Source organism: Pygoscelis adeliae, unplaced genomic scaffold, assembly GCF_000699105.1.
Source record: "Pygoscelis adeliae isolate BGI_AS28 unplaced genomic scaffold, ASM69910v1 Scaffold222, whole genome shotgun sequence".
Lineage (NCBI taxonomy): Eukaryota > Metazoa > Chordata > Aves > Sphenisciformes > Spheniscidae > Pygoscelis > Pygoscelis adeliae.
This window is the reverse complement of record NW_008824309.1, coordinates 6403879-6427896: the sequence shown is the minus strand read 5'-3', so window position 1 is coordinate 6427896 and position 24018 is coordinate 6403879. Positions and strand designations below refer to the sequence as shown.

Sequence of the window (24018 nt, the reverse complement as noted above, 5' to 3'; positions counted from 1 at the left end):
TTTTTCTGTGACAAACAGTAAGACGAAAGATTGTGGAGGGGTTTTTTTTCGTTCGGGTGTTGGTTTTGAAATTTTAAATGGATTTGTGAATTATTATTAACTCTGGCTCTAGAGGACCTGGAAGAGTGAATGATCTTGCTTGCTGTTTTGCAGTATCAATCTAAAATTCCGCAAATCACTTTCAATTCAGTGTTGAGCGTCTCTTTGTCGTTAAATGCTTTTGTGGGCTTTTGGGTTGTTGGCTTCATGCTGATTTTTCTCATTGGTTGCTGTCTTTCAGATGGGACACCCAGGCATGCCGCATTATCCTCCCATGGGAATGCACCCTATGGGTCAGAGACCACCAAATATGCCGCCAGTTCCACACGGTATGATGCCTCAGATGATGCCCCCCATGGGAGGACCACCAATGGGGCAGGTAATAACAACTACAAGATTTTCTTTTTTTTCTTTCTTTCTTTCTTTCTTCCCATAATGATGTCAGGTAGTCCCCGAGGTAGGTAAGTCTCATACAGTAGCTTGCAAATGGTAAGGTTAATAATTTGGGGTATTTTATGCCACAGTTCCTCTCCGTGCAGAAACTCTTCTCATTTGTAGCAGGTAATTGATGCACCTCATGTGTAACTTTAATTGTAAATAGCCGTAGGTATGAATCTGTAATTTGCTTTTTATTAGAGCTTTTTAGTAGTTTTCTTTAGATTTTGAAGAAGTAAGGTTGTCTTACTAATACATACTAGAAACATAAAGTAGTGGCTCTTTTCAGAGGTGGTGATGGTAGAGAACTTCATGTTTCTTTCATTCTCGGCTAACTCTTATGCCTACAGAGCTGAAAATTATAGGGAGATGCAAGAGAAGAAGTAGTTACATTTGGAATTTTTTGCAGAATTCCTTCTTGAATCCAGGGAGTGGTTTATAATTCTGTGTACATACAGTTCTTGTTAGTGTCACGCGATTGAAAAATAATCTTGGCCGTTCAGATTGACGGGTGTGAACCTGGGTTGACGGGTAGCGTGGCCAGAATCATATCCGTGCTTTTTGCAAATTTAAAGCTTTTATTTTCAGTAATCAGAGATCCCTTCCTATGTGGTTTCTGATTGAATTCTGAGCTTCTAAAAGAAGCAATTCTCTTTCTGGATATAATAAATGTTCTAGCGATACTACTTGTGATGATGGCTTGCATAAGTAGAAACTGAGTGTCATCAACCGGACCAGAGGGGTAGAGTAGACCAGAGTAGACAGAGGATGGCAAGAAAGGTTAACCCTTTGAGAAGAGCCCACAAGGTCATGCTGGCAACTGAATGTCTTCCTTTGCAGAACCTTTGATAGGGCGGGTGTGCCCCCCGACCCCAGCTGGTGTATAAAGGTTGGTAGGAATCTCTTCAGCATGGTTTTGCAGCCTATTAGAGCTTCTGGTGTAAAAATAATGCAGTTTTAAAAGATGAGGAGGATTTGACCATTAGCATGATAGCTAATAGCGTGCGCTTTTGTGTGTGTTCATTGGAGACTTAAATAGCAATTCTATTTTATTCCTCTACTTAACAGTTCTTTTGTAGCTTCTGTTCCACTGTTCTCACTCATATATTGAATATTTCAGTCTTTAATATTTTAGTGAGCAATATGGGGAACTCGGGACTTTTTGGCAGGTGTAGAGTAAAAAAGCTGAGTATAAATGTCACAGCAGAGAGGAGATTGGAGGCTCAGTTACCTTACGGCCTTAAGGATGGGACAGGACGGTGACATTCTCACACCAGAACTATTGTGCTGGAAGTATCGGCTCATGTTGGCTTCTCTCCTTGAACGATAAGCTCTTTCTTCCAGCGGATATCAGAGGTTTATTGGTGAGGCTTTGCAGGATGGGACGTTCTGTAGCTTGTTTTCTCCTTTCTGAGGTGAACCCCTGTAGGACAGGTACTTTGCATAGACAATAGCAACGGCCTGCTGTCAGCATCATTCAGAGGAGGGTCTTTTGGAAAAGAATTCGCTCTCCTTCCCAATTTTTTTTTTTTTTCCCTTTGCTGACTTTGGGTTAGTGTTATGCAGAAACCGAGCAGCGCGCAGGGTTTCTTCAGGACCTGAGCCAGGGCTTTTAAGAAATTCCACACACTCAGAGCCCCCTTAGTTGCAAGTAGCAGAGGGGCAAGAGTGCTTTCTTCTCCTGCTTCTACAGGATGGCGAGGAATAGGAGGGGCCGCCTTCCAGTCTTTCCTTCCTCCCTCACCCTCCCAAGAAAACCTTGTGGATTGAGGGTGGAGCAGTAGCCCTACCACGTATCCCTCTCTCCGCACGAGATGCAAGATGAGGAGAGTGGTAACGTGATGCTCCCTGAAGATACAGGGGGATGGGGTCACTTGGCCAGCCTGCCAAGGACGATAAAGGTAAAGGGGCATAACTGAAAGGATGAAGGGGGTTGACTTCTCGAGACCTGTTTGGGATGAGTGGCCAAAAGTTCATGTTTGTAATGACCTAAATTATATATTTTGTTCACTTTGCCAGTTTTTTACGGCTTGTTAGTTCTTAAAAGCCAGGATCAGCAAAAATAATGGGAAACGTGCAAGGTATTAAACACTTTTTCAGTAGCATTTTTGACATCTTTTCAGTGTGACACTTCGCTGTTGCACAGCTTCTGCATAACTATCCCTTTGAGACTATAAGCATAAATATTTGAGCAAAAGCTAGCTTACCTGAGTAGCAGTTCTGTGGTTTTTTTGGTCTCATCGGACTGCCCAGCAAACTCAGATGCATGTCTAGACTTGAACTTTTCATTTCTGTAGTGTGGTGTGTCCCCATTACCGAGTTCACACTCTTACGTGGTTTAATACTGTGTGTCTATATTAAGGGTTTTTTCCCAGACCTTTAAAAAAAGAGTTCGGTGTGTCTTTAGAGCTTTGATGTTTAAATTTAATAGCTCTCTTCATCTTCAAGTTGTTTGCAGAAGTTCATTCTAGTGTCCCTGTAAAGTGTTTCTTCCTATTTGTGAGGTAAGAGGAAAGGGAGACAGGTTGAAAGTTGTCAAAAAATGTGAGCAGATCTAATCTTGGACTCTGAGTTTACCTTTCCTTTGTTCAGTTTGTTCCGTGTGGCCTTGGAGTTTTGCAGAAATCTTTCCCAACCTTTATTTTTCCTGCTTTAATTTAGGATTTCAGTGATAGCTTATTAACAGATGACACATCTTATCATTTGCTGTTGTTCTTCTGTAGATTAAATGGTTGTCTTTGTTAATATTTCATATCAGACTTTGGAATACTGTAGACATGTGATTCCTAATGTTGATTTTGTGGGAGCGTAATGAAGGGAATCAGAATTCTGTAAACCTATCCTACTTTTTGTTGCCAAGTGCTTAAAAGGGTTTTTTTGGATTAAAAACTAGTACCTGATAATTGCTTTTAAATAAAAATGAAAGAATCCTCATATTTTGCGTTTAAAATACCATAAAATATATCTGAAATACTATTTAATTATAGATGCCTGGAATGATGCAGTCAGTGATGCCTGGAATGATGATGTCTCACATGTCTCAAGCTGCTATGCAGCCTACAGTTCCGGTGAGTTTAACTTAACTTTTCTGGCTTTTAAAAGGTCTTTGTGTCAGTTGCTGTCGTTACTTCAGTATGGGTATGCCTTTGTTTTCCTGAATTGGATTCTGAAAAAGGTATTGCTAATTGCAATGAAGCTTTATCTAGCTCTTGAATTATTGTAAAAAATAAGATTTCTGCAAGAGGTAGAGCTAGTGATACTTGGTGTCCTGTGGATTTTCATCAGTCTTTAAACTCTTCTCTGTATCTGCGTCTGCTCTTCCCTTCTTTTTTCTGTCTGGATTCTGCTTCCCATAATGCTTCCCGCACCCCTGGCCTCCTCCCTTGTCCCTCACCTGCTTGTAGCTCGACAGGAGCCAGCGTGAGCTCTGGCTGTTTGGAGGGAGGGCTAGTTGTCCGGCTAGTATATTTCTGATTTTCTGAAGTTTCTGAAATTCAGCGCATTTGAGATCTTGAGTGAAGTTTGCTGAAATCGGTAAAGGTATGAAGAACTTTTTTGGGTGGAAGTGGAGAGGGAAGAGTTAACAGACGTTACAGATGAAGTCTCTCTCTGAAGTGGAAAAGGCTAAATTTCTTTCCTATTAACGTTATCTTTTCAGAGATTTAAAGTAACTGTAGGAGATCCACTTAAATACAGTTCTTTCCACTTAAATTTAGAAACAAGTTATTTTTTATTTTCTTACCATGCAGATACTACATCTCCAAGTCAGATTTCATCCTTGTGGAACTCTGAATTTTTCCGTAGTGCTAGGCACAAAACCTTTGCTACTGCTTTTGTTGATTATTTTTAAAAATAAGTTGGTTAATACTCCACTTGGTTTTTTTCATTAAGGGTTTGCTGAAAAAGACGTTTAATTCATCTACTAAATATGCTGTGTGTAACCAGATGTATTGTGTTAAGCAGTCCATCTGCCCTCTGGAGTAATGAGAGGAGGATCACAAAGATACCAAGTTTCTGCAAAATAACTGTTAGGAAAAGGATGTAATGTCACCTTGACATGTGCCAGGCGACCGAGAATTCATACCAGAGGAGGGATGTTAATTATCTTAACAGTGGAGAAAAACTTAAGTTTAGTGCTTGGGCTCTATCAGACACTAGAGAATCTGCCTGTTAGTTACGAGTTTGTTTCTCACCGCTGGTCTCCGTTTAATGAGATGTGAGTGTATGTTACAGCCTTAGTGTAATTTGAGTAAAAGTCAGTAACTCCTTAGGCAAATTCTTGGGAACTGTGCTTCATTAGTTCTTGTGCTCATGTAGCTACTTCCTAATGCACTAAATATTTTAGAAGCTGCCAAGTAGGAAGGACGTTAGTGATTTTTCCTCCATTTCCCATATAGAAGTTGCTACGAATTTCTGACAAGTCATGCTCATGGAAAATTTTGAAAGAATTTTAGACCTTCGGAGAAAAACCTTAAAAGTGCTACAGCCAAAAGAGACTTAAAAGGGGAGGGAGGGATCAGTGCTAAAATCAGTCTAATTCTGAGTTTTACTGCATATTTTTACGTATTTTGGCAAGAAGGCGGATCATTTGGTTTTCTAATACGGGATTAGGAATAAATTTTGAATGAATTAAGTCTGTGGATGTATGGTATTTAGGAGGTAAAGTAGCATGGCAGAAGGGCTCCAGCTTTTAATTTTGCCCGTAACCCTCTTGGCAGTGATAGCAGGAGCTCACACCTTTGTGCGTGTGTATGAGAAGGCATTTGTCTGTCGTGGCAGCATTCCTGTACCTCTCTGCTATCGCATGTGTACCACAGCCTGGAAAATGTTTTAGAAATAAGAGAATGATTTTACCACTTTCTAACTTAAAATAATTTGTCAATGAGTAAAAAATCATGACCTTCTTTGCAGTCCCGACGATTTGCTTGGTGAACTTCATGAGATTATTGACTTGTTATAGTTTTGGCTGTCTGATGGAAAATACTTTCTCCAAGTGTAAAATGTAATCTGAAGCTCGTTGAGGCCAACTGGATGATTTGTACTGTTGTCAGGGCTCTTTCGGTCTTGACTCTTTCATCCAAGCGTGGTGGTCTTTCAAACCACTCCTGTGCAGGTTCACTGTCTGTTTTGTGATCTACAGAAGCGTCCAGAAAGCTGATGAGAACCAGCGTAATTCCTAGAAATGATTATTTCAGTCAGATTAGTGCTCTTACAATACGTAGCAAATTAGAATGGAATTTGGAAAAGTAAACATAGGCCCAAGAAAAGAAACAGGTCAGAAGGGTTACTTATCGGAGACATAAATTTAACTATGGCCTTGCTTAACTGACAGTACTTAAGCTCATAGTCATACACATGCATACAGAGTAGCTGAGATTTTTTTAATATACAGAATGCACTTTAAAGACTTACACTTCGTTGATGATTCACCTGGTTTAGTCCTATTGGATAATACCAAACATAATTGATCAAATAGGATTTCTTTTCTCTTTTTAACAAATACTACTTTTTTTACTTGAGGAGTTTTTTGTTAATAGAGTTTGTAGAAGAGAGCTGAAAGATAAACCCTAGCAAAAGTAGACCTGCAAGCTGTATTTTTGCCTACAGAAAAAGAGAAGTTGGGAAAACTCTATTTGAATTCTGTTAGCCTTTTTCCTTAGTTTCAAAGAATTTCAAAAAGGGTATCTGTAAGAGCTTTGGTTATTTGTAAGCAGTTTTATAAATGCAACAAATTCAACACTAATATGTTCAAAGGCTTATGCCACATAATTATAACAGAAGCCTACTAAGCTACTCCAGCAGAAATTCAGAATCTCATTCATTTTTTCCTCCCAAGCTACTCATTTGGGAGGTAAAGAAAGATGTGTATTGGAAAGATGGATGGTGTAGTTTATTGTATGTATTGCCTTTCTGAAAAGTAGCTTGATGTTCCCAAGCGCTTATTTAAGGAGCAGTAATAATTAAGTGGGTGACGGGAAGCTAGGAATCCATATTTAAGGCAGTAGAACATTTTGTTGCTGAAAGTGCTTGTTTGGATATGTACTGTATTTATTGATGATTTAATGACAGTTGCACTCAGTACTTAAATGTCTGTTGATTGTTTCTACAGCCAGGGGTGAACAGTATGGACGCACAAGTAGGTAAGTATAAACAATTCGTTACCATCGCAAAATATTTCACCAAAAGTAGGTGAAGCGTTTGAAAAAAAAAAAAAAACGACCAAACTTACACTTCTCTGTAAAATGTGATTTAGCATTTCAGTAACTGACACCTTCATGGATTACCAGAAAAACTTTTTTTCTTTCAAACACTGACTAATTAGTCTTTTATAGAAAAATAAAGCAACCAAACCCTTTTTTAAATTAGTTTTTTTTTTTATTTTCTTTTTTAGGTGTAACACCTCCTGGAACTCAGGTAAGTGAAAACCAAAATTCTAGAAGATTGTGAAAGCAGTGAGGTGTTGTGCATACATGGCTTTACAGGTTTAAAAGAAAACCTTGTATCTTATTTTTCTTCTTATATGGAGCTTCTTTGCTTATTTGACTGTCACTCTGTAATTAATGCTAAAATCAATAGCTCCAAATGTGTTTCTTATTTGTCAGGTACATACTGGTTTTGTGATCTTTTTGTGTGAATGTAGTATTTTGTTATTTAAAGAAATTTAAGCTTGAACTAAAGTAGGTGTGCATTTCTGCTGTATTTCTAGTCCTTCTAGTACGCAGGACAGCAATATGAGATGTTTCTTGTGGTGTTTTTAGGACTTTTTGCCTTACCTGAGCAGCAAGTGAATTGTAGCCTAGATACCTATGTTACTTTAAAGCTGACTGTTTTCTCATTTAAATCTTTGCAAGTGTTGGGCTAGATGTAGTTACTCAGGCTAGAGCTGGGGTTTTATTTGTGCTGAAGGAGATTGAAGGTAGTTCCTCTTTCTGTGTTTTTCCTCTCTTTTTTTTTTTTCCTTTTGTCCTTCCATATCAGTGACCAGTTTATAAGCAGATTTTTATTTTACCTAGTTTAGGTAACTTTTTGCCTGTTACATATTAATGAGTATTTTGCTTTGGCAGTTCTAATGCTTATAGCAGAACTCGGTAGGCAATGATTAAGTCTTCCTTGCTGTTCCTTAAGGCAAGCTGTGCTTAGCAGGAGAAGCCAGGTCAAGGTTCTGCTATTGTTCAGTCCCGTGTGACTTATTGGTACCTTTATTAGCATTGTCAGCTTACTGAGAGTTTTCTTACCAAACACTTTAACAACAAAAAGAGAATAGCCTATATAGTTACCCATAATAGTTTTGAAAACATCACTGTGGTTTTTGAAGAATATAAAGTACTAACCTCAAAAGAATGGTTATCACTACTTCATCAACTTTGCTGCTCATTGGTAATTTAGCTTAAGTTCTCCACCCCCAAAATCTTGACATTATTTGAAATTTACTTTCAAATGCTCCTTCCACGTTTGTGGGAGCATAGCATAATTCAGTAGCTTAAGTAGGAGTAAATACTGGGTAGGTTGCATGGAAGGTGATTTAACGTAGGTTGAACTTGTAAACAGGAAGGTGGCTTGCAGGCCAAATTTACTTCATTAGGCGATTTTCGGTACTCTTCCACCTTTCCATCAGATGGGAAATCGCTGATGGAACAGAACTAGTGCTGTATATCTCAATATTGAAACTTTTGAATCCTGAATTAATGTAACTTTGTATTGAGGTATGCAGGTCATCTGGAAGTAATCTCAAATTTTAAATTTGTCTGTCATGGCACCGTGAATGACCATGAATAACTTTCAGTCACTATCAGATTTCTATTTAAAATTTTGTAAGTATTAAATTACTTCTCTAGAAGATATCCCAGACATTTACCTTTAGTTGTTAAGATGATGAAGAAAATAGTTTGCCTAGATAATGAAGAGGCAGAATCTGTAGAAATAGTCATGTGGCCTCAAAGATACCCCATTGTAAGTTTTTGGTTGTTGCTTTGAAATCTGGGGACCTTGTACCTAGCTTAATTATTAAATATCAGTGAATATCAGTTGTCCTTTTATTTCTATGAGATTTGCATTCTGTGTGATTGAGCAAGGCAATTGGATCTATAAGGAAGTTGTTTCTCCTCAGCCATATCCAGTAACTGAAACAGAGTAGGTGGCTGAAGCTGTGTTCCGCCAGTCCTAGTTTCAGCGAGTTTATGTAAACTGTTGATGAAAAGCAGTAGGAAGGTAGTCCTGAGTTCACAGTAAACTCTTGAAGACAGAATCTTCTTGAAGCAAATTTTTCTTAGTTTTGAAAACGTGGTGTGCCTCTCGGCCTGTCACTTGAAGGTGTTGGGGTCCGATCACATTCACTTTTGTTTTCTTTTCCGATTGTAATTGGCTGTCTTGGATTGCTGAATGGGAGGGGCGTGTGGGAGACTCTTAATAGCTCTTGTCACAAAGAAGTAGTTTCTTGAAAACAATACTGACTTAAAAGTGTTTAGATTTTGGCTTGCTGTCTTTCCTTTGCTGCTGAATTCCTTAATATATTTAATACACACATTCAAATGAAAAACAAATATTAACCAGAATGTCTTTTCAGAGCTCTGTTTTGTTTCGCCCTCAGACAACACATCCCGTAGTTTGTGCAGCCCAGCAAACTGCCACAACCAACAGTTCTGTTAATGAAGAGCACTCTAAACAGGTTTATCTGCTTTGCACTTGTATTTAACTTTTTAGTGGCTTTTGGTAGCATCTCGGTCAGCAATTATTGTTCATCATTACTGGTATCTTCTATTTTTCCTAGAAATCTACATGGACAGAACACAAATCACCTGATGGAAGAACATATTACTATAATACTGAAACAAAGCAGTCTACATGGGAGAAGCCAGATGACCTCAAAACACCTGCTGAGGTAAATTAAATTCAGATGAAGATTACTGTACTGTGCGAGTTCACGTGAATGCAAGAATTTACTAGCATAACTCTTGTGCAGGAGGATAGCTGTGCCAATAGATTATTTTTTTCCAATGGGAGCAAACTCTTCAAATAAGAAACGTTGCAACAATGTTTATATCGCACTCCTTATGTTGGTAGAACTTGAGGCTGCAAAATGGACAAAACTCAGCAGTTTTCCTCAATTTTTCAATAAATTTTCCTTATCTAAATATGCCACCTTTTTAATAAGTAATGTGTTTGTTTATCACTAGGGAGGATTTTCCTTGGGAAGTATACAACTTGTATTCATTAATATTAAAGTTATTTCTTGGCGTAGTGTTTGTGGCTCGCTTCTAGCTATCCTTTTAATTTTAAAACACCATTGTAAGTTTGATTTTATGTTTTTGTTCTCTGTCCATTAGCAATTGTTGTCTAAGTGTCCCTGGAAAGAGTATAAATCTGATTCTGGAAAGCCCTACTATTATAATTCCCAAACAAAGGAATCGCGCTGGGCAAAACCCAAAGAGCTTGAGGATCTTGAAGGTAATGTTAACACAAAGGAGTAGGGAGGGTGGCCGCGAGTTGCAAGCTGTGCATATGCATGACTTCTGGCAAAAATTTGGTGTCGAAGCATAGCAGTCAAACTTCTGTTAGAAATGAAATCTGCTGAAATAAGCCGTATATGGTAGAGTTAATGCAGTCTGAGATTTCTGTGGAACAGTCTCGTCTCCTGTGTCCTCATCACCATCCCTTTTCCCATTGTACCCTTAGTTCTTCCCTATTTATGCGGCAGCAGCATCTGCTCCCCCTCGTGTCGCTGAACAGGAACTGAATTAGGATGTAACGTGCTGTGGCTTGTTCAGGGCTATGTGCATGCTCGCTGTGTTAGCAGTAGGTAATGCTTCAAGTCTCAAGTCTTTCTTCATTTTAGGGCTGTTGTAGGATTTGACTCTTACTTAGCCACCAATCCTTTGGAAATTTGTAGGAACTTGGTGGGATTTGTGAAGGGGTTTAGGTTGATGGGGGAAGACGAGAGGCAGAGGGGCAACTGTACTAATCCTCACTCACTCGGGAAACCAGGGTAAAAGTGTGCTGGACTTCTGTAATACTGTATAGCTTATAATTGAGTAAGAATTACATTTTGCTTCGGTGTCTTGGAAGAACTGTGAAAACAGTAATGTATTTTATACTCAAAGCAGTAGTGCTGGCTGGCTGGTGAAAGCCAAAATCGTGTGTAAGGATTTGCTTAGGTATCAACTTGCTTTTAATTTTTGACAAAAATTATTTTGATAAACTGATGTGGCAAAAATATTAATAATTTTTTTAATGCCCTTCTGTATTATAAAGGCAGTGTCCCCTTTTGTACAAACATCATATGATGCTGTGCTCCTCTTTTTCACTTTTAGCACAGTTTTGTTTGGTATTGTAAGGGAAATAAGATCTTGATGAAAAATCTACAAAATCAGCTGGGGTAAGAAATGAGTACTTTAAAAAGTACTACGAAGAGTAAGCATCAGTGACTGTTAGAATAAAAAAGAAGGAACGATCTGTTTCAGTAAACCTGACTTTATCTGTTCTTTAAACTAGTCTTTTAAAATTGAAACAATTATTTTAAACCAAGAAGTTGTTTCTTATATACCCTAATCTTTATTTAATGGGATTTCTAAGTTTTATTTTAGTCTGAATTGATGTCAGTCTTTAAAGGGCACAAATACTAAAATTATTGATAGTAACAAAAATATTTAAAGCTATGCTTTTATGAAATCACGTTAACAGTAACTTTTTACCATGTGTATGTAAACTATTTTTGAAGCTATATTTTGATTGTTTTTTCCCCTTTCTCCTCTAGCAATGATTAAAGCTGAAGAAAACAGGTATGTTTTAATGGTATGCTGATGGTTTTTGCGATAAGCTGCCTGTTGTTTCTTAAAAATGGAATCTAGTCCTTGAATCTTAAAACATTCTCCTTGCAGCTTTTCATTCCAAATAGTGGCTTAATATATAAAAACTCAATAATATATTCTAGATTTCTTTTTAACTGAAATGGTTGATCTACATAGATCCACAGTTGTAAAGCATTTCCTTTCTCTGAGCTAAGACTGTTTTGTGTTCTTCTGAGGTACAGTCTTTGTAACTAGACCTAAACCTCTCATTTCGGACTTTACTAACTTACTTAAACTACAGGTTTCCCTCAACCATTAAGTTGTCCCATGCTTGTATGTGACTGTTCCTGGTTTTTGATACCTACAGCGCAAAGCCCGAAGAATCAACTCCAACAACATCTGCTCCAGCTGCTGCAGCAGAAGCAACAAACACAACCACCACAGCCACAACTGCTGCTGAAACTGCCGCAGCTGTTACTACCACCACTGCTACTTCTGCAGCAACAGCAGCCCCCGAAGCAGAATCTGCTGCAGCTTCTTCTGTGGTAGAAAATGAGAGTACTGGCACGGCTGCAGCTGAGGAGCAGGGACAAGCAACTTCTGCCCCTGCTGTGCAGGAACAGAGTGGAGAAACTGCAGCTAATGCAGCAGATGACTCTTCCAAGCAGGAGGCCTCAGCAGAGTAAGTGAAACTACAAAGCTCGTGGCTTGCTGCAGTTTTGTATTTCTTCTAGGATCCGGTTCATCTTCAATTGTAGGTGGCCAGGCTTCTTTGACAGTTAGCCGTTTCTTCAGTGAAACGTGAGTGTGAATCAATGGCAGCAGAGAAGAATAACGAGTAAGAAAGAGAGGAAGAAGTATTAAATCTGTTTTTAGAAAAATTAACACCGTCCCCTTGCCAACCCTCTCCCAAAGCTCTTAAACCCTACGGGGAACATTAGTGGCTTGAACACTTCATGAATTTTTCGATATCTGTAAGAGTTTCCCTGGGTAACAATATGCTTACCCTGTATGTTTCCTCTTCCATAGATCTGTGCAATTGGCTATCGTTAGAAGAAAAGGCCATGCTAAATACATCTTTATCTGTTCCACCAGAAATGAGATCCTTTGTTTTCTAATAATGGAGAACTGATTGTGTGGAGAACTATAGCTTATGATTTTTATCATTCAAACAAAAAAGAAACACTCTGGGGGGCGTTATAGCCATCAGGAGATAATTAAGAGCAAGACGCATATTTTTAGGCACTCCCCTTTATATTTTTAGATTTTTTATATATATATAAATATTCCTGCTAAATTTCAGCATTATATTTTTATGAATCATTTCTAGATAACTTGAGCAGGTAGCCAATTGCATAAGTGATAATAATACTTTTCTGAAATAGTTTGCTTTTTTTGATCAGGTGTGTATGGTGTCTGTAAGGAAAAGTCTTGTACAAATTGTGGTGTTTATCATGTGTAGCAGTATTATTTTTCTTTGAGTTGCTATTTAAAAAACTCATTCAATCTGATTATGGTGGTTTATGACTCTTCAGTGGCTCTAGCTTAGAAAAAAAATGCTTAAATAATAAAACTACTGATTTTTGTGTATAGTGCTGCTTCAAAGAAAGAGGATGATGATGCCCAACCAGTTAAAAAAACCTATACATGGAATACAAAGGAAGAAGCAAAGCAAGCATTTAAAGAACTCTTAAAAGAAAAGGTATTTCGGTCAACTATTCTTCATGCTTTATTGAACTGCATTTGCCAGAAATTGCTAGACTATTTTTTTTTTGCAAAGAATTTCTCACTGTTGCGGAAGAGGACTTTGTACTAGGCAAGAAATGAGGGAAGAGAACTCTACAGTGAAAACAATACACAGTTTAAACTTTTTTCAGCTCTTTGGGTGAGTGGGGAGGTGTTGAGTTTTCGTCAGGGCTCTCAGTTCAGCTTTTTCTTATTTTCTTCCTTTTACATGATCCCCACACTGTAATGCAAACTTGTAATCTGGTCTTTGTCCAAAATTCAAACTGGAACAGTGAGGGATTTGACGGACAGCTTCACTAGATGCTTCGGAGACAGTGTAGAGGTCCATATGGAAGAAGGACAAACTGTTAGATTTAGTATGCAGTGTTTCCATAAGCTAGCATGATTTAAAGACTTTTTTTTTTTCCCTATGAAGTAGTAATTCTAAAACTGTATTTAAGTGTTGTGGAAATTATGGTTGCCAATATTTTTGTCTTGACAGTGAGATACATTTCTAATAAAAGTATTGCCTGATCGTCTGACCCCTCAATTTTTTATCTTTGTTTTAAAGACAGAGAAGAAGTGGGAGTAAAATGAGGCTGGCTTTGGTTTTCCCTCAGAGTATATGGGATCTGTTTGTGTTTTGTCTAGTGAGTCAACATAATTGTACAGTAGACAAACTTCCAGAAGAATTTATTGTAGAAATAGGAATAATCCCAAAAATATCTTTTTTTGTTTTCCATGTTGACTGTTAATAAAACTTAAAAAAAAATTTGTGACAAAGAATGGTGTCTTAACCTTGAAAGTGTAGTGCTTTTTTTAATTATTATTTGGTTTGGAAGAGCTGTTTTTTAAGGAATCTGTCATTGTTGGATGTTGGTTCCATATCTAATTAGTTAATGATTTAATGTCTTCACAGCGAGTACCGTCCAATGCTTCTTGGGAGCAAGCTATGAAAATGATCATTAATGATCCTAGATACAGGTACTGCTTGATTCTTTCCTCGTTACATTTCTACACAAACACTGTTTTAGGTAGTTTGACTTTACTGATGTAACTTTTAATTGTTTTAACAGGTATTTGTGCCTTTGTGAATGTGTACCGTTGTCAGGGAACTTTGTTCCTTTAGTACATAAAGAAATGCAAGTCCTGGGCTTAATTTTTCATTTGGAAAAGATGTGGCAGTTGTTGTATTTTATGCTCTTTAAATGATTTTCTTGGGAATAAAAGCACTCATTTACAATGATGGAGCTAAAGGCTTTCTAGGTTACTTTTTTAAACGGGTGGCTGCTATAACCATTGGCAGACAAGTGGTTGATACCCATGATAAAAATAGTATTGTAATGTGAAATGTGTAAATGCAACCTGAAAGCATGACAGTAGCTTGTGTTTTATTTTTAACTGCTTTTATTAGTAAGTGCTTGTTTTTATTACTTTTTTGAAATGACCTTCCATAATCCTGAGGGAGAGACAGTGTGGTGACTGGCCATTTACATTAGATTTCATTTTTCTCAAAAATCTGGATTATTCAGATCTGTTATCTTTTGGCTCTTTGGTTTTGTTTTTCTAATTTAATTCCCTTTTGTATAATTGATGTTGTTTTCTTTTTCTTTGATATGAAGTGCTTTGGCAAAATTAAGTGAAAAAAAGCAAGCCTTTAATGCTTACAAAGTTCAAACGGAAAAAGAAGAGAAAGAAGAAGCAAGATCAAAATACAAAGAAGCTAAAGAATCCTTCCAGCGTTTTCTTGAAAACCACGAAAAGATGACATCCACAACAAGATACAAGTAAGACTGATCTTAAATGAAGTTCCAGCCTTCACTAGCTTGCCAAGTTAACAATCAAATCTTGCTGGCTTGCTCGTGGTGAATGCTAACCTTTGTATCCGCTCAGCCTGGAAAAGCCTGGAACTAAAATTTTTATAGGAACACAAATATTTTCATAGACCCCAGCAAAAAAACAACTCAAATGAGTGGTGTGCTGATGATAATGGTTTGAGCTTCTAATAAGTAGAAGTATAACACTGAGAGGAGTTTTATATTACATCTGCCATTAAGAACAAAGTAGTTCTGATAGCTTGTTCATGGAAGTTCATGCCCAAAGGGAGGTATAGCTAATAAGCCCGTCATGGAAAATTTCATATATCTGATTTCATATAATGTTTGGTAGAACAGTGGTGTGAACATGTGCCAGCCTTCAATCAAAATTCTAATGTAATGCACTGCAGGTGGACTTGCACTTCTCTGGAGAGGAGTGTATAGTGACATCAGCTTTAGTCAACTGTTTCCTTTGTTTATAAGAGATAGAAAGCTGTCACAGAAGAGGTTGCCCAAGACAGAAAATTAGGGAGATGTCATACAAAAACATTACTACTTAGAGTGTATTTAATCTTATCGTAAGCCAATGGGACAATTTAAGTCAGTGTTCACCAATAAATGATTGTATGCTTTTCTTTGTTTTGTACAGAAAAGCTGAACAAATGTTTGGGGAGATGGAAGTCTGGAATGCGATATCTGAGCGTGATCGTCTTGAAATTTATGAAGATGTGTTGTTTTTTCTGTCTAAGAAAGAGAAGGTAACTTTCAAACTTTCCACTTGTTATCTGTAAATTAATTTACAGCTCTTACTAAAGAAATCTTGCAAGCAGTGCAATTCTAAGTGTTGTTCAGGGACAGTCAAAATGCAAAGAGAAGGGGAGGAATCTGTAGGAAAGGCATGGAGAAGCAAATGAGAACATTGCTGCGTTGCTGTGAACCATATACTGCTTACAGGGTACAGGCCAGGTTACCCCCTCTCCAAAGCGGGGGAGAGAGAAAAGGACAGAAAGGAGGCAAGGTTTATCAGCTGTGAGACACTGTAGAGAGGGGGGACTTCAGTTTAGAAAGATGTGATGGGGGAGGGGGACAAAGAAAAAAGCATCGGTGGAACTTTTCAAAGCAATGACTGGTTTTGTAGATGTGAATTTGGAGACAGTTGTTCCTTATTTCTCTCGTTATATAGCACGTAAGGGGTATAATAACATTCGCAGGCAGAAGGTGATGAATCTTCACCTGAACAAACTATTGGAAGTTCTGTTCCTGCACAGTACACAACTGAAGTTGCGGAACTAACTGCTGCAGGGTAACATTTTGGAGATCAAAATTTCCTGAAAAGCTATCTGTCTGAAACTGGGCAAGCACGCTAGGAGTAGATCACTCTTGTTACCTTTCCCTAGTGATGATGAACTCCTGATTTGACCCTGTATGGAAGATACCATAGCAGTTTCTTTGAAAGGTCTTTGTTCTTATTGAGATATGTTGCTGCTAATTTTGCAATGTGTTTAATTTTTAGTATGATTTTAATAAATTATATGATGGCTTTTATTCTGAACTGCTCTGAATCAGACTGTGAAACTATTGTGGGCTTGTTACAGAAAGCTGTGTTTCCTTTAACCTCGGTGGTACCATACCGACTGTTGGGATCTGGCCCTAACTGTATCTCGTCAGTTCATCTTCACTGAAATGTGAAGTAGTGATGCTAGCACTCACCAGCATCCTTGCGTAGTCGGAAAACAGGCAATTACAAACAAACTGCGTAGCGAGACTATTTCTGAAATTGATTTAAGTGAGCCAGGTGTTAAGGTCCACGCTTGCTAGAAAAGCAAAACAAACGGAAAGAGGCCAGCCATCCAAACAGCACTGCTTAAGGAATAACCTACGATTAGCACGTCTGGTTTAGATCTGCTCTGCAGCAGCACGGTGGGCCATAGTACCTTGTTGCAGCACTGACTGTTTACTGAACGTACTGGCAGTTTTCCTAGCAGTGTCTCTAAAGATGAGCACCCTTTCATGAGCTTTTCCTGTCTATCGGGAACAGTCAGAGATGATAGTACTGAAATGGTTTATCTGTCGATGCAAGCGATGATAGTATGTAAAAATTGTATGTAGGTCCAAATTGTATTACGTTGCTTTGCATGTAAATGAAAAGTTAATTTTGTGTTTTCTTAGAGAACAAACTTTGAGGGGTCATGCATTTCTGTCTATACAACCTCAAAAAAAAAAAAATTTTTTTTTTTTTTCTCAGGAACAAGCCAAACAGTTACGAAAGAGGAATTGGGAAGCTTTAAAGAACATACTAGATAACATGGCTAATGTCACTTACTGTACTACTTGGTCGGAGGCTCAGCAGTATCTGATGGACAATCCTACCTTTGCAGAAGATGAGGAGCTTCAGAGTACGTACACAGTCTATGCGTTTCTTTTGGAAGAGGGAATGGATTTGTCTTTAGCAGTGAGGACTCCTGACTAAGTATGGCTTGCTCTTGCCCAGTCCAGGGCCACTATGGCAGTTGCTGAGCAGCCTGTATAAAGGAACTTGTCTTGTTTTGTTCCTAGGAAACAGATGTCGGCTTCAAAAACCATTACTGATAAATCTTGATGGTAAAGCAAAGGATGCCTTTTTCATGGGGATTGAATTGCCTTAGTAGTTGTTAGTTAGCCTTTGAAATTTGAAGTATTATTTGACAACGTAATCTGTGTTGCAAATACTTCTACTACCTTCTGCTAGACTGCGATCCTGCTGTGTTTGTTTTCCCAGAAAAAGTAATTGTTTTTACTCTTCCAGAGTAAGAAGGTAGTTTTTCCATTATGAGCACATTTTTCTTATAAACTAGTCGATCCTGTATTTTAAGAGCAGCATATGCATTTACACAACTGCTAAAGCATTTGACAAAGATATTCTGTGTTCTTACTGCTGTCCTGTGTTTTTAAGATACCTGTGGTAATGCGGGGAGATGCACAAGTGCTCATCCACAATACTTTCCTCATAAAGGCTTCTGTGCTCTGTATTGGCAAGGATAATTTATCCAGGTTGGGGGAGGTTGGTTTTTGCTGCTGCGCACGTCTTCGTGTATTTCAGTGCTCAGTGAAACTTCTGCTCACAGTAGCAATTGGCGACCGTTATCTCACAGCAAGAAACTTTCTACAGTTAGCGGGAAGAAATACCTGATTTTTACTCTTACCACTGTTGTTATCTGTTGCTAGACATGGATAAGGAGGATGCACTAATCTGTTTTGAGGAACATATCAGGGCATTGGAAAAAGAGGAGGAAGAAGAAAAACAGAAAAGTTTGCTTAGAGAAAGAAGGCGGCAGCGTAAAAATAGAGAATCTTTTCAGGTTGGTGGACTTCCTTTTTCTGTCCTAGACATGTCATGTCATTAGATATTCTGTGCGGTTTTTTGTTTCTTAGGGTAGGCTAACGGGTGCGTATAACGTGTCAGTTACCAGCGTTGTAGCATTTTATCTGCTGTATAACATATCTGTTTGCCAGAAAGCTGCAAGAGTAGGGGAAAGTAAGAGGAAATAGATTTGAATGGAAAGGAAATGCAGTTGGAACATTGGAAATGGTGGAGGAAGGCAGAAGAAATGATGATGTAAAAAATGATTTTTCAATTGCATGTGAACAGAAATGGAATTCCAATTATCAAGAGTATCCATTCCAGCTGTTAGCCAAGTAAAAGTATGATGAGTGACTACAACTTTCCGTTTCTCTTGTTATTTTGTAGCTATTTTTAGATGAGCTGCACGAGCATGGACAACTGCATTCGATGTCCTCTTGGATGGAGTTGTACCCAACCATAAGCTCTGACATCAGATTCACTAATATGCTTGGTCAGCCTGGTAAGAATACTGTCTCTCCCAACCCTGTAGAAAGTAAGGTAAAGGTCTTGGATTTGGGGCAGAATAGCGCAGGGTTATTTGTATATTTTCTAACTGTTTAAAAAAATGCAGCTCTTTTATTAGAGCTAGCTTTTGACTTATCTAGTTTTTTCATCAGGATCAACAGCACTTGATCTTTTCAAGTTTTATGTTGAAGACTTGAAAGCACGTTACCATGATGAAAAGAAGATAATAAAAGATATCTTAAAGGTGAGAGGGGAGAATGCTCCATTACATGGTTTCTTCTTTTAATGCCAAATGTGTCATTCACGTGAACTGTTTGCTACTGGGAGGTGGGATTTCACGTTGCATTAGTGTCACGTGCACTGGCACTGAAGTGAGAGTTCCTGACTTACCTGATGCCAAAGAAGCACTTTTCTTACAGGATAAAGGATTTGTGGTTGAAGTGAATACTTCTTTTGAAGACTTTGTTACGGTCATCAGCTCAACTAAAAGAGCTACTACTTTAGATGCAGGAAATATCAAGCTGGCTTTCAACAGTGTAAGTACTAATATATAGGAATGTTCAAAAAATTATAATATGGAATCTCTTGTAAAAACAAGAATCGGCACTTAGTTTCACTGTATTGCTGTGACTACTTCCGTAATATTTGAGGGATGCTGTGCTTTAGAGTTGCTTATCCTGATACCAGTTCCCAAAATAAAGATTGCAGAGGTATATCTTCATTCAAACCACAAACGTTTCAACTTGAGAAATTCTGTGGTAGGAATTAAATAATGTGTTTATATATAGCTTTTCTCATGAGGGATTTTTTTGTGTGTGTGTTTCTGTAATTCTGGCTTGATTATGTATTAACTTTATTTTAGATTCTGTTTGAGAAACAGCAGTTGCATGCTTTAAGAATAAGTAATTAGTTAATTTTCCTGTACGCCCAAGTGACTAGTAGAAAACCCTAAAGGTGAATTGTCGTTGGGCTTTCCAAAAATTGCGTTAACCTGAATTACTAGTCTTCCATTTTGATATCTTTCAAATGATCTTACAACTTTTGTTTGATACAGCTGCTAGAAAAGGCAGAAGCCCGTGAAAGAGAGAGGGAAAAAGAAGAAGCTCGCAAAATGAAGCGGAAAGAGTCTGCCTTCAAGAGTATGTTGAAGCAGGCTACTCCTCCGATTGAATTGGACGCTGTCTGGGAAGATGTATGTATCGTCGCTTAATTATGAAAGTCTTTCCAAATATATTTAACAGGCTGCTGCATGCTAGTGCTTTTAGAAGTAAACCTAGATTCTCTAAGCTCTTAGTGTTTCTGTTTCTATAACTTAGACCCATAAAAATTGTCCTGTCGTTTCTTCAGTAAAATTTGAAGTTTGATGTGAACAACTTCATTCTATTGATACTTTTGTTTGAATACAATTTAAAAAAAAAAAAAAGCAACAAAAAAACCCCTAAAACCACCAACCAACCAACCAAAAACAACCGTGCACACACACCCCTTAAAAACCTCTAATTGCACAAAGCCCCCAGACTTAATTTAAATGTAGATAAAGCACTCTGCTTAGTTAAAAGTCTATAACTTTGTTCTGGTAAGATAACCTTTAAAAACCTTTCCTCTCAAAGTATACTTTGTATAAAAATGCGTGCTTTAACAAGCTTGCGTGGCTTAAATGGCACATGCAGCAAAACCCAGTCTGATTCTGCATGCCCTCCGTCTGTTACAGCTTTACTGAAGACCGTTTTGGTTGTGAAGCTGGCATAAAAAAAAGTTCAGCCTTGTGGCAGTACAATGTCTTTTTCAGCTGCTCAAATCACGTCTTTTTTTATTATTTCTGAATGGCTGCATTTCATATTAGTGTTTCATTGCTGTTTTTCTTACAGATCAGAGATAGATTTGTGAAGGAACCAGCGTTTGAAGACATCACTCTGGAGTCTGAAAGAAAAAGAATATTTAAAGATTTCATGCATGTACTAGAGGTAAATATTACTTTATTTTTTCCTGATTAGAGAATATACAAAAGAATTCTTAGTTGATAGGCTCTTAAATTGTGTGGGGAGGGAGAGGGTTTTCACAGAATTCTACTGATTTCTGTTACAGTGGACATTGTGCGTTACATGAAAGTAATGAATATTAAAACCTCATCTTGAAAGTAAGGAACTGAAGAACACGTTACAGTTATTTGATATTACTTGATGCATAGTTGTTCTTTTAATCTGCTTCCCTACAAGAATTTTGGGAAGTTAATTTAGCGTCAAAATTTCCTGTTTTGTTCTAGAAAAATAGTTTCTTGCTGTGATTTCATACAAAACGTGATGAAACTTCTGCAGTGTTTTGTTCACTACAGATCTGAAACTTCAAGAACATGCCAAGCTCTGCAGATGTACTTTTTCCCCCACTGTAGCCAATTTTTTGCTGATGTGCAAAAGGGATGTTGTAGTTTAGTTTCACTCTTAACTTTTGGATGGGCCGCAGTAAGAGTTAAGCTGCAGAAGTTTTGACAAGTCTTGTTAAATAAGGTGCCGGTTTTTCCTAGATAGCGTGAGATTTGATTTTCGCCGCACATGTTCTTTGGGTTTTTTGTTTCATTTTCTGGGGTTTGTAAGAGATTTTAAAATGGCTTAGCTTCAGAATTTCGGATTTGGCAAAGCGAGGTACACAGTGTATTCTAGGCCGTCTTGAGCGGGGGCTTTAATGGGAAGCATTGAAACAGGGATCCAGGTAATAGAAGCTGTGTGCTTCCACGCCTGAAGTTGTACGCTTCCTTGCTTATTACAGCTTTAACATGGCAACGCTGGCAGCTGTTTATGGGTTTTGACACAAGAAATGCTTGATTTTATTGTTTGGGGGTTTTTTAACTGCTGCTAGATGCCTTGTGGATGATGAGAAACATCCTTACAGTTCCTTGCTGTGTCCTATAGACCGATTATAACACTTGCCTTCTCTTGTACTGCAGCACGAGTGTCAGCATCATCATTCGAAGAACAAGAAACATTCTAAAAAGTCTAAAAAACACCACAGGAAGCGGTCTCGGTCTCGTTCGGTAAGGTGTTCCGCGATGTCTTAAAAACCGACTTCTGTAAGTATTGGTAATGCTGTCGTCTTGCTAATTGTGTTGGTTTTGTGTCTCAAGGGCTCAGAGTCTGAGGATGATGATAGCCATTCAAAGAAGAAAAGGCAGCGTTCAGAATCTAGATCAGTTTCTGAGCGTTCTTCCAGTGCAGAATCCGGTACGAGACTTTTCTTGCTTGTTTTTAAATTAGTGTTACTGTTTTACTGCTGGGTCCTTATGATTTTATTCATGTATTTTTGTTTCTCCGTATGTTTGTAGAGAGAAGTTACAAGAAGTCAAAAAAACACAAGAAAAAGAGCAAGAAGAGAAGACACAAGTCTGTAAGTGCGGTTAACTTTTTTGAGTTGGCCAATGGGCGACTTGACAGGTTACGGTTTCGGTAATCCTTTTTAGGTATCTGTAATCACCCAGCTGCCTTTGTAATAGGGACTGTGTGAGATCAGACTGGAGGAGGGTGTTGGCGACGCAGTAACTTTCTGTTACGTATACCTTAATAGTAAACCATTTAAGACTGCCAAATTTGGCGGGTTTAACTGCAACCGTGCAAGCAGATGTAAAGGACCGTACTAGTAGCCTGGTATTTGCTGTTTATCACGGCAAATCTTGGTGGTCGCTTCTACCGTGGAGTGCTGGGAAGAATCCCAGCCATCTTTGCATTTTGCCTTACGCTGAGCATCATTCCTTTTGTCTGCTTGAGTATCAGGGTTGCGGTAGAAGCTCTGATATCGACTGTACCGGAGCATCAAAAGGACCTAAAGAGCAGAAAGAGAGCTTTCACTCTAGATCACTTGAGGCAAAGATTTCACACACACACACACACACCCCCCGGGTAAAGAAAGAAGTTCAAGTCTCTGAACTCGTGTTGGCTGCAAAGCTCTTCAAAACTGATGTGTTCTTCTGTTTCTGTAATTTTTTAGCAGTTAGCTGTGCCCTTCAGTGGGCACAAGGAGGGGGAATATTAATTGTTAGCCATTGAGTAAGGTACTAGTGCTAAAGGGTTGCAGCACAAACAGGGTCACTTAAGCGTAGCAACACTGGGGTGAAACGTGGAATAAAAACACAGTGGTGACACCTAATCCCTCGCAGAGCATGGTTAATAGCCCGGTAAAAGCCCAGCGACGTTACAGCAGCCACGTATGGCCAAGCAGCAGCGTAACAGAAAAATGTTTCCCAGACTTCACCCTTTCCAGAGATCTTAATGAATGACGTGAGCGTACAGAAGGGATTTCATGTATGGCATCCAGCATGCCGCGTCTTTGCGTGCGCTGAGAATGGTGACGGTTCTTCTGTGTTGAACAAAAGCGCTCTCCTTTTCTTTTCAAATCACTTGAGTGATGTTTCTGCATTACTTACTTCTGCCATGGTTAATAGGATCTGCTTAATTAGTAACCACTAAGCAGTTTTTCTAATATGGCCTATACTGAAATGAAGTCAGACTTTTCTGAGGTGTGGGTATCCTATAAATTAATACATTTAATATCAATATTCAGTTATTTTCCCCTTTATTTACACAGGATTCACCAGAATCGGATACTGAACGAGAAAAAGACAAAAAGGAGAGAGAGAGAGAGAGCGAAAAGGACAGAGCTAGGCAAAGATCTGAATCAAAACATAAATCTCCTACTAAAAAACGACCTGGAAAAGATTCTGTAAGCTTTCTTGTTTCCTTTGTATCTGATGCTTTGGGCTTTATGTATCAGCGGGACGCTGATATAGGTTTACTTCAGGTCAGGTGCTAAAGCTTTATTTGTGTTCCATTTCTAGATAGAAAGGACCAAATGTTCAAGCAGAGCTTAATCATACAGGTCCTATTCCCTCATTTAGTGGTTTTTTTAATTGATGTCTGAAATCAGTTTGATTAAGTGTTATTTATTGTTGCTCGTTGACGTAAAGTGTGAATGAGGCACGGTATTTTTAGGCAGTACTGAGGTTTGGTCCGTACTGTGACAAAGCAGTGTTTGTGACTAAACTGCCCTTCTTTTTCCCACCCAGTTGGCCAAATTGATCTCAAAGGAGATGAGCGGCACAGCTGGTTAAACATCTGAGTGACCGTGTGGCACCTGCCTTCTCAAATTTTAGTAGTGGCAGTGCTGGGCTGGTGCTGGGCTGACACTGGAAGAAAATCGTAGTGGAACACAGTTCCACAATTCTTGCACTTTTCAAGCTGTGGGAGGTCCTGTGGGAGCGTGCTGTGACTGCAGTCCTGCTCTTCGCTGTGGTGCTTCTGTCTGGCTTGTTTTGGAAGGGGCTTAGAACAGTATTTTCAAAGACGCGTACAAGCGTTTGAATGAAAAACGTAAACTTCTTCCGGTT

At 38.5% G+C, this 24018-nt stretch overlaps 1 protein-coding gene across 3 annotated transcripts in view; it reads left to right on the top strand.

The window, feature by feature from the left end:
• The first annotated feature begins 280 nt into the window (after window positions 1-280).
• The window catches only part of PRPF40A (PRP40 pre-mRNA processing factor 40 homolog A (S. cerevisiae)), a 25450-nt gene continuing 1712 nt past the window's right edge, over window positions 281-24018 (top strand). The window contains exons 1-24 of one of the 3 annotated variants that reach the window (XM_009319014.1): window positions 281-418; window positions 3462-3542; window positions 6584-6614; window positions 6866-6888; window positions 9062-9139; window positions 9242-9352; window positions 9798-9918; window positions 11225-11249; window positions 11626-11940; window positions 12852-12960; window positions 13903-13967; window positions 14606-14770; window positions 15450-15558; window positions 17046-17196; window positions 18005-18138; window positions 18528-18642; window positions 18800-18891; window positions 19067-19183; window positions 19702-19839; window positions 20516-20611; window positions 21589-21675; window positions 21766-21862; window positions 21964-22025; window positions 23220-23354. In XM_009319014.1, the coding sequence (XP_009317289.1) occupies window positions 281-418; window positions 3462-3542; window positions 6584-6614; window positions 6866-6888; window positions 9062-9139; window positions 9242-9352; window positions 9798-9918; window positions 11225-11249; window positions 11626-11940; window positions 12852-12960; window positions 13903-13967; window positions 14606-14770; window positions 15450-15558; window positions 17046-17196; window positions 18005-18138; window positions 18528-18642; window positions 18800-18891; window positions 19067-19183; window positions 19702-19839; window positions 20516-20611; window positions 21589-21675; window positions 21766-21862; window positions 21964-22025; window positions 23220-23354 (2595 nt within the window). Of the gene's footprint in view, window positions 419-3461; window positions 3543-6583; window positions 6615-6865; window positions 6889-9037; window positions 9140-9241; window positions 9353-9797; window positions 9919-11224; window positions 11250-11625; window positions 11941-12851; window positions 12961-13902; window positions 13968-14605; window positions 14771-15449; window positions 15559-17045; window positions 17197-18004; window positions 18139-18527; window positions 18643-18787; window positions 18892-19066; window positions 19184-19701; window positions 19840-20515; window positions 20612-21588; window positions 21676-21765; window positions 21863-21963; window positions 22026-23219; window positions 23355-24018 lie in introns of all 3 variants that reach the window. The other 2 variants (XM_009319013.1, XM_009319012.1) reach the window with 2 other exon arrangements.